At 37.2% G+C, this 9,405-nt stretch overlaps 1 protein-coding gene across 1 annotated transcript in view; it reads right to left on the bottom strand.

The window, feature by feature from the left end:
* LOC135115826 (uncharacterized) overlaps positions 1-9,405 on the bottom strand; it is a 40,546-nt gene that overhangs the window by 9,985 nt on the left and 21,156 nt on the right. Inside the window, 8 exon segments of the mRNA XM_064032821.1 lie at positions 37-198; positions 363-453; positions 1,018-1,163; positions 1,315-1,443; positions 1,590-1,754; positions 2,688-2,914; positions 3,461-3,656; positions 4,607-4,790. Coding sequence (XP_063888891.1) covers positions 37-198; positions 363-453; positions 1,018-1,163; positions 1,315-1,443; positions 1,590-1,754; positions 2,688-2,914; positions 3,461-3,656; positions 4,607-4,790 — 1,300 coding nt within the window.

Below are 9,405 nucleotides of genomic sequence, written 5' to 3'. Positions count from 1 at the left end.
CATAGAGGTAAGTAATAGTTATAATAGTTTGCTCACCCATGTCCCATTTGATAACTTTTGGCCAGTACTGGGGTCAAACTTCAATTTTTCTGAGGTAAAGAGACCCAGTCCCATGATGAAGGCTCCTTCCACCTGTCCTACATCAACAAAAGGATTCATGCTGCGGCCAGCATCTTCAATCACATCTGCTCGTCTTATCTGAGACAAAGAAAAGTGGGAGTAAGTTATAAATAGTTTACTGGTAACTTGTTATAGTATTTATTAATGAAATTGATGAACCAGCCAATGTAGCATCTCTTACACAAAATTTTCATTCCCAATGACACTCTTTCAAGTGACTGGAAAAAAATCAAATTCCTCACCATGTATATGCCTGTCAACACGTCTACTTCCACCTCAAGGCAGCAAGCTGCCCAAATGTCGTATCGTGGAGGATGTTCCTTTGCAGCAGTCCTGTCAAACATGGAAATAAATAAAATTCAAATCTAGTTAGTTGACATTTGCTGATACAAAGATGGGCAGACTAGATGCATAACTTAATCCAAGTTAGGCAAAGTATGTGTCTGCCTCACTTCTAAAAATACTATATACCTACATACAGCAATATTAGTAAGAAATGTGTTTCGAGGAAAATATGGTTGCTCAGCATTTTAAAATACAGAATGAATGGTATATGCATGCCTTCTAGGTTTCTTTGCAGATAGCTCTGGATAAGATCTGAATTTTTTAAGTTAATTATTTACAAGCACTGGTTCTTGACCATTCTAAATTGAGTAGGACAATTTTATTCCTAAATTTTATTTTACAACTGTGAAAAGTCACTGAACTAGCACTCAGTAATAGATTTCTCACACATGAAGCTAGTACAGGATGAACCAATATTTGTCTACACAACTTAAATTCTTGCTGTCAGTGACCAAGCATCTTTCCTTTGCCTTATTCTGCACCTTTGGTTTCTATTTCCTTTCTCCTAATTTTCTCCATACTCCCTCTCAGTGTTTGTTCAGATCTTCTCACCAGTAGCGTTCACACAGATCCACATCATGACTGAAACAGTGTTGCACCAGCTGCAGCCATGTTGGTTCTTTTCCAGTGTTCTTCTTTATCTTCTCCTTTTCAACATCCATGCGTTCTTTAAGAGCTAAACTTGCTTTTCTGACACCCTGTGGGACACAGGAAAGCTCAGTCTTTCACTTCATTAGTATAAAGATCTTGATTTCCTTCAGTATTTATTCTGTATCCTCTCTAATGCAGGTGACTACTGTTCATTAATGTTGGTCAAACAATATAATAATTTCTGGTGAGTATACTCACATGTGCACAGAGGTCAGAGCCAAAGGACCCACCGGTGACAGTGGAGTTTGCTGCAACTGTTGTCTCCGAGGCCTTGACAACTACCTGTGCCAATGGGATCCCCAGTGTGTAGGCTGCTACCTGAGCCACCTGCGGAAGGACGGTTTTAATACTCTACCCTTATTGTCTCCACAGTGGAAGTTTCACTATCTGAACAAAATTTCTACAAGCAAATAATTTCTAAGTCCAAGAAACTCACTCCAAACCACTCATAATCTGAATGCACCTTGCTATACCTTGGTGTTGATGCCTTGTCCCATTTCAATGCCTCCATGGGTGATAGCTACTGTTCCATCATGTGCATAAATACTGACTTGGAGACCATAACGGAAGACTGATGGATAATCAAAGCCATAGTACTCTGGCATCACTGCAATCCCACGTTTCTTCCACCTATTGCTCTGCAATATGGGATAAAAATGTTTGATCTGAAAGATGTGGCTTGAGGTAGAGAAGAGTGGACATGAAACTAATGACAAGGCACAATAAATAACTAGTAAGAGGTATTAAGTGGTAATGAGGAAGAAAAGGTACTTGATATGAAGAATGGTATACAGAAAAATATACTATTACTCTATAGGGCCACAATTCAGAGGGCATTATACACATGAAAATTCTACGGTGACAAGTACTGCATTCTAAACATCACCAATCTCTAAGGCCTTGTTCCTTCCGGGCACAACCCTGGTGGAGATCCCAACAGCTAAAGAGCCTAAACCCCTCTCTGTCCAAACAGTCCTTCCTTGCTCTTTTCGTCATTCACACCACTCCTTCCACTCCCTCCAATACCTCACATTCATTCCTCCTTCACACATTCCATCACTTCAACTTTCATGGGAGATTTTCTTGATCTAAATATTCAGGCTTTCTTCATCTAAATATTCAATCTATCCCTAATGAAGTCTCCACAACTTCCCTTCTCTTTTCAACAGATTAATTAAATTTGATTATCAGTAGCTACCCTTAGACCATACCTGCACCCCTTGGCCAAGGAGAGAGAGAGAGAGAAAAAAAAAAAAAAATGACAGATTACACTGGAAAAGACAGAAGATGAAAGTTTTAGTGAAGCAGGCATAAAAAAATCATCATTCCAGAAAACAGCTGTTAGGAAGAGAGGAAATTGAATAGATGAGCAATAAATAGTAAAGGAAAAATTGCAGGAAGGAAAATGTTTGAATAGTTAAATTCTGAAGATGTGAGGAGCTGATCTAAGAATAAGCAAGAGAGGAAGAGGTTTGGGACTGAACCCTTCATGATACACTTTAGGAACACAACTAATGGAGCCATAAAGAGCATACAATCTCATTTCTACAGACAAAAATCTCTCCACTCACCCTATTAAACTCTTCCACCTCAGCCTTGCGCTGGACAAAGTTTGCCTTCTCAAGCAACAACGGCAAAATCACATCCTTTATTGGAGTCTGTTCGTGGGGTGATGCAAGAAGCCGTGGTACACCTGGTGTGATTAGGTTCAGCTGACGCACCTCCAGAGGATCCTTTTTCAAATAGGATGCAATGTGGTCAAGGATGTTCTCCATGGTACCTATGGCATTGACGTGACCTGGAGGAAGATGGGATAGGAAAGGTTAAACTCCAAAATATATTTGAAATACCAGTCAAAAGAATAAAGCAAATACTGCCTAATGGAATATCCATCTTATTTATAAATAAAGTCAATGAAATCAGCACTCTACTGGTATTTTTTCCACTTTCTCAAGAAAACATGTTTCTTTACAGAACCTAAATAATTTGAGTTTCTATATCATGCAACTTGCCAAAAGACTCGGTTTCAAAGTATGTAGCATTTAATGGTTAGTGTAATTTATTCATGCCAAGTCTACTAGTGAGTTACCAAATAAAACAAAAATAATTAATTAAATAAATAAATAAATAAATAAATAAATAAAGTAAACAAAAATTAATTAAATTAAATTAAATTAAAAATAAAAAACACATGAACAGTTCCTGAGAATGTTTTCAGAGAACAGAAATAAACTGTCCTGTGTATATATACTATTACAGGTTATATTTCATAAGTATAAATATAAAAAATAAGCAAAATTAGGGCAACCATAACACCACTACTTATCCCAAACCGTGTTCTCACCAGGTGTCCGGCACCAGGTGTTGGCAGCAGTGTCAGTGTTCACAATATGAGGTCTATATCGTATATTGGGTATGAAATAGCAGTTCTGGATGACACTTGCTAGGAAGCCTACAGGAGACTCATTGGAGACGTGGCCAGCATCACTATACAGATCAACTACGAGGGATGTGAGCTTGCCTGTGTCTTCAAACCCAACCTGGGAGCAAAGAGGATAATTTTGAGGGGGTGCTGGTATTGGGGGATAATTGTAGACACTATAACACCCCAGTCACATTGGGCTTAACGGCAGTTCCTGATCACCCATCATTACAGGTTGCATTAAAGGTAAAGGTTTTATTGTTCATCATATGACTTCCTCATGTTCAAATTCATTGCCAGTCAATCACTGGTTGCCCACCAGTTGTACAAATGGTTGCTGGCTTTAGAGATAGCAGATGGTAAAGAGATGGGTTTTAAGTCCAGTGTGACTTAGCTTAGCTGATTTTGAACCCCACTCTTCTTTTGATAGAATAGCTGATTGAGTCACTTAAAAATTCCTGTTATTTCCCCAAAATTTTACATTAAAGATATTTTTAATCAACCTATTAATTGCAGTTCTGGTTTAAGTTGATTTTTTAAATGCCAATAGCAAAACAATAATAATATTAAAGTGCTAACCTTAAGAAAAACTGTGAAATCTATTTTACATAAATTTCTTTATCTTTATATATATGTCAACATGCACCACTAGAGATCTTGTGCATGGTCCATGTGATGAGTTTAAGTATAAGTAATAAGAGGCAAGAACTCTATGACTGTACTATTCAGTTCTCACCAAGAGAGAAGCAGGGGCTGTGACTTCTAGATCAGCTTTTGCCTTCTATAATTCCATGAAGTCTTTTCATATTTAGTCTTACAAATTCCAACAGCCTTTTCAACTTGTATGCTAATCTACTCCAAATGTGAAACCTTCAATAAATCATCCTGATTCCTGGGAATGGTAAAAAATAAGATATTTTCTCCTCATTATTATTATTATTTTTCATTCTGCAGTTAAATTGTGGTTAGCTTGTTCCATTCTTCACTTTAGAAGCTAGTTTAGTTCATCTCATCCTCTAAAATATTTCATTTCTATATCTACTGCCTCTACTGTCCGTTCTTCCTCACATCATATGTTGCGTAGTATGGGTCCCTCCAGCCAGCCAATGTCATGTTTGTATTCAGGTCTGTCACGACCCTCACAGGCTGCTGGAGACTCCTGGCTGCCACTGCTGCTGCAGCTGCCAAAACGTTCTGGCGACTGATCTTGGCCCCATAACCACCACCAATTCGCCGCACTGACATATTGATACTGGTGGGCATGAGATATTATGTTAGACATACAAGAGAGGGAGCTGGTAACTTGAATTTTAATATCTGATTTTCACAGATGATATTAATGATAGTTTGTATTGATTTAACTACTCTAAATAGCTGAAAAGATTAGGCAACTTTATGACCTGAACAGCTTATGATGCAGTGTGTGTGTGTGTGTGTGTGTGTGTATTTACCTAGCTGTAATTTACAGGGCCTGAGCTACGCTTGTGTGGTCCCGTCTCCATATCTACACTTGTCCAGTTTTTCCTTAAAGTTGTGCACACTCATTGCTGTTACTACCTCCTCACTTAGCTTGTTCCAAATTTCTATACATTTCTGTGGGAAACTATATTTTTTTTGTTATGCATGCATCTTCCTTTTCTTAGTTTTTTGCTGTGGCATCGTGTATCTGATATTTTCTACTTCTCTTAGCAGTAGTTTCTCATTATCAATTTCTTCCACTATTCCACAATTTATACATCAGTATTAAATCTTCCATCGTTGGCAGGTTCATTTCACATGTTAATTATTCCAGTTTTGAACCTGTCTCGAAGTCTTTCTTCATAGCTTCAGTCTTTCAATTCTGGTACTATCTTTGTTGCTATATTCTGTGTTCTTTCCAGTTTCAATATATCTTTTTTTCTATGTGGAGCCCAAACTACTGCTGCATATTCCAATCTAGAATGTATCATGCTTGTTATAATTTTTTCCATCATTTCTTTATCTAAATAGTTAAACGCTACATTAATATTTGTTAACAACTTGTATGTAGAGTTGAATATCCCGTTTATGTTTATGTGTCTTTCAGGTATAGAGTGTCCTGAATCATTACTTCCAAATCTCTTTCTTCATTACTTCCTGTTATTATTTTTTCTTCCATTTTGTATTTCCATGAAGGTCTCTTTTTACTTTTTCCTTTTTCCAACACATGGCATTTTCTAGCTTTAAATTCTAGTTTCCATCTTTGGTTCCATGCATGTATCTTGTCAATATCCTTTTGTAACTCCTTGCAGTCATTTTCATCCTTTAATATTTTCATTATTTTTTGCATCATCAGCAAACAGGTTTATATAACTATTTAATCCCCTATCATATCATTTACATATATTTGACACATAATAGGTGCCAACACAGATCCTTGCTGTACCCCATTTTTCACTTTGTGCCACCTTGAATTAGTGTCTCTGATTACTGTTCTCATTTCTCTTCCTTGTAAATAATTAACCATCCATCTCAATGTTGCTCCTTTTAGTGCTCTTCCATTCTCTAGCTTCCACATACGGCTTTTGTGGGGAACTTTATCGAATGCTTTTTTGAGATCCAGGTATACCACATCAACCCATGTGTCCCTCTCTTGCACTCCATCTATTACTTATAGAAGCTCAATAGATTTGTGATACAGGATCTCCCTTTCCTGAATCCAAATTGGTCTTCTGCAATTATCTTTTCATCTTCTAGATATTCCATCTATCTGTCTTCAAATACTATTTCACAAAACTTGTTTACAATACTTGTTAGTGACACCAGTTTATAATTTAATGGTTCCATTTTATTTCTCCCTTTGTATATTGGAAAAGAGCTAACATAGTAACTCTTTTCCATTCCTTGGTACTTTTCCTTCTCTTAACATGCTGTTAATTATGTCCCATATGGGTTTTCCACTTTTCTCTGCATTCTTTTAATATCCATCCATTTACTTGATCTGGTCCCAAAGCTTTTCTAACACCCAGCTCTTCCAGCAGTTTCTTGATTTCTTGTCTCTTTACTTGTATCTCCTGTATTCCCTCACTCTGTGATACCACTTTTGGTGCCACAAATTCAGTTTCCTTTGTAAACACACACTGAAAAACTCATTAGTTCACTCACCACCTCAGTAGTTTCATAAATTCTTCCTTCCCTTTTTAACTTTATGCCATCCGTATGTTTCATTTTCCCATTTACATATCCATAGAAAAGTTTGGGTTCTCCTTTGCATTTTCTTACTACGTCACTTTCAAAGTTTCTTTCTTCTCTTCTTATTATACTATATTCATTCCTTGCCTTTCTGTATTCTTCTCTAGCATCAGTTGTCTTAGTATTTTCTTCCATGCCCTGTCCTTTTTCCTTTTTGCTTCTACACATCTGGCATTATACCATTCATGTTTCCAAGTTTTCACTTTACAACTCAGCACAAACTATTGCATCCTCTCTCTATACTTGCTCAAAAATCTCTCATATTTTTCTTGCATTACTTTACCTTTAAATAGCTCTTTCCAGTTAATTTTTCAATAAAATGTACAAGTTCCACAAAGTTTGCTTTAGCATAAATCTGCCTCCCATTTTTGTATTATTCTTTCCTGTGCAACATTTTTTTCTCCATTAGTACTATTTCTATTATCACACAATCACTTCCCATTGGACTTAGACAATGTATACTTGGTCTACTTTCTGTGGTTTCTGTAAACACTAAGTCCAACAGTTATGGTTCTTCTCCTCTGCATCTTGTAGGCTCATTCACCCATTGTCTTTGCATTCACCATCATGGTTTGCATAAATTCTTCACTCCATGACCTGACATTTTCTTTCACTTCCATCTCCTCCCAGTTAATTCTTTTAGTGTTGAAGTCACCTACTAAGAACACTTTGTTATTCTCTTTATCATTTCCTCTATGCTATTTTTTTGTTTCTAGTTGCATACTTTTAAATTTATTGGTCTCCCATGCATTAATTTTTGGTATTATGTATATCACAATTATTTTCCTTTTTTCACTTCCTTTGATCTTAATTACAACACTCGGTGTTTCTGCCATTCCATCACTATATTCCACTTCCTCAACAATATCTCTCTCCTTTTCCTTTTCTCTCTCTCTCCTCCATGTGTTATATCCTCCCTTTACAAATCTCAACTTTATTTTCTCTTTAGCATGTGTGTGTGTGTATTTACCTAGTTGTATAATAAAGTGTTCAAGCAGGGCTCATGGTGTTCTGTCTCCATATCCATATTTATCCAGCATTTCCTTAAATTTATGCAAGTTTGGTGCTGTAATAACCTCCTCATTTAGACCATTCCAGATATCCACAGTTCTATGTGGAAAACTGTACTTCTTGATGCCCCTCAAACACTGACTCTTCCTGATCTTCTTTGAGTTTCCTCTTGTTCGTCCAGCTTCTTCTTCCAGCAACACCAGGTCCTGCTTGTCTATCTTCTCAGTGTGGTTAACTATTTTAAACATCATTATTAGATCCTTCAACCTCTCTTCATACATTAGGTCTTTCAGCTCCGGTACCATCCTTGTAGCTGCCCTCTGAATTATTTCCAACTTCTTTATGTCTTTCTTCATATGCAGGGACCACATCACTGCTGTATATTCCAGTCTGGGATGCAGCATAGTGGATATAATTTTTTTCATTATAGTCTTATCCATGTAATGAAATGCCACCCTAATATTTGTTAACATCCTGTATGTCAAGCCAAATATCTCATTTATATGCCATTCTGGGGTCAGGGTATCTTGAAAATCCACTCCTAGGTCTTTTTCCTCCTTGCTCCTTATTATTACTTCCTCACCCATTTCACAGTCCCATGCACGTCTTCTTTTACTCTTTCCCAATTCAATTACATGGCATTTCTTAGCATTGAATTCCAATTTCCACTTCTTGCTCCACCCATAAATCTTGTCAATATCCCTTTGCAACTCCATACAATCAACATGGCTCTTTATTACTCTTTACAATTTTGCATCATCAACAAACAGATTAATATAATGTGTGTGTGTGTATGGGGAGAGAGAGAGAGAGAGAGAGAGAGAGAGAGAGAGAGAGAGAGAGAGAGAGAGAGAGAGAGAGAGAGAGAGAGAGAGAGAGAGAGGAGGGGGGGGGAGGAATTAATCCCATCATGAGGCAATGAGGCTGCCTTGTTGAGGTTGGGAGGACCACTGGTGTGACCCTGAGATGGCAATTCAAAACTTCCTTTGACACAAGAATTTTTTATATTTTCCATTAATTTGATGAAAATGGTTGCATATTTGTAAATACCTATGAATAGAAATGTATACACATGCATATGCAGAAGCCAATATCTGGTTCACTACTAGTTCAGACTACACTTACTTAAAACCAGTGTCATAGTTGGGTGATCCACATGTTTTTATCTTTCATAATTATAACAACTATTCTATTTAGTAACATCTGAATTTGATGCAGATATATGTAGGAACATTTCAAATGACCTACTAGCACATATCATTTGTTGAGGGAAATCATGCTGCATTGTCAAACCCCACATCCTAGTACAACACTGTCTTGTGTCCATTTCCCAACTTTAATGAAGGCAAACCCACTACTGTTGGGGGACATCTGGGTTGATGTCCAGATACCAGATATTGCTACAGTAGGAGCTGCCATTCGTAAAAGATCCTCCTCCTGTAACTGTCAGCATACCTTGTCAGCTGTGGCCTGGTGTGAACTGTCAAAATATTAACTTGATTGAAGCTGTGTTTGTAGTATTCTGAAATTAACTATTTAGGAAGGTTACCATTTAAGTTTGTGGCTTGTTCAGCTGAAAATTTGTGGCCTGTTCCAGACATGCTATCAGTACTATTTGGACAATGTTTTAGCCTTCATGTGGATAA

Source organism: Scylla paramamosain, chromosome 30 (genome assembly GCF_035594125.1).
Source record: "Scylla paramamosain isolate STU-SP2022 chromosome 30, ASM3559412v1, whole genome shotgun sequence".
NCBI classification, from domain to species: Eukaryota; Metazoa; Arthropoda; class Malacostraca; order Decapoda; family Portunidae; genus Scylla; species Scylla paramamosain.
Note: the sequence above shows the minus strand (reverse complement) of the source record. Positions and strands in the feature narration are given on the sequence as shown.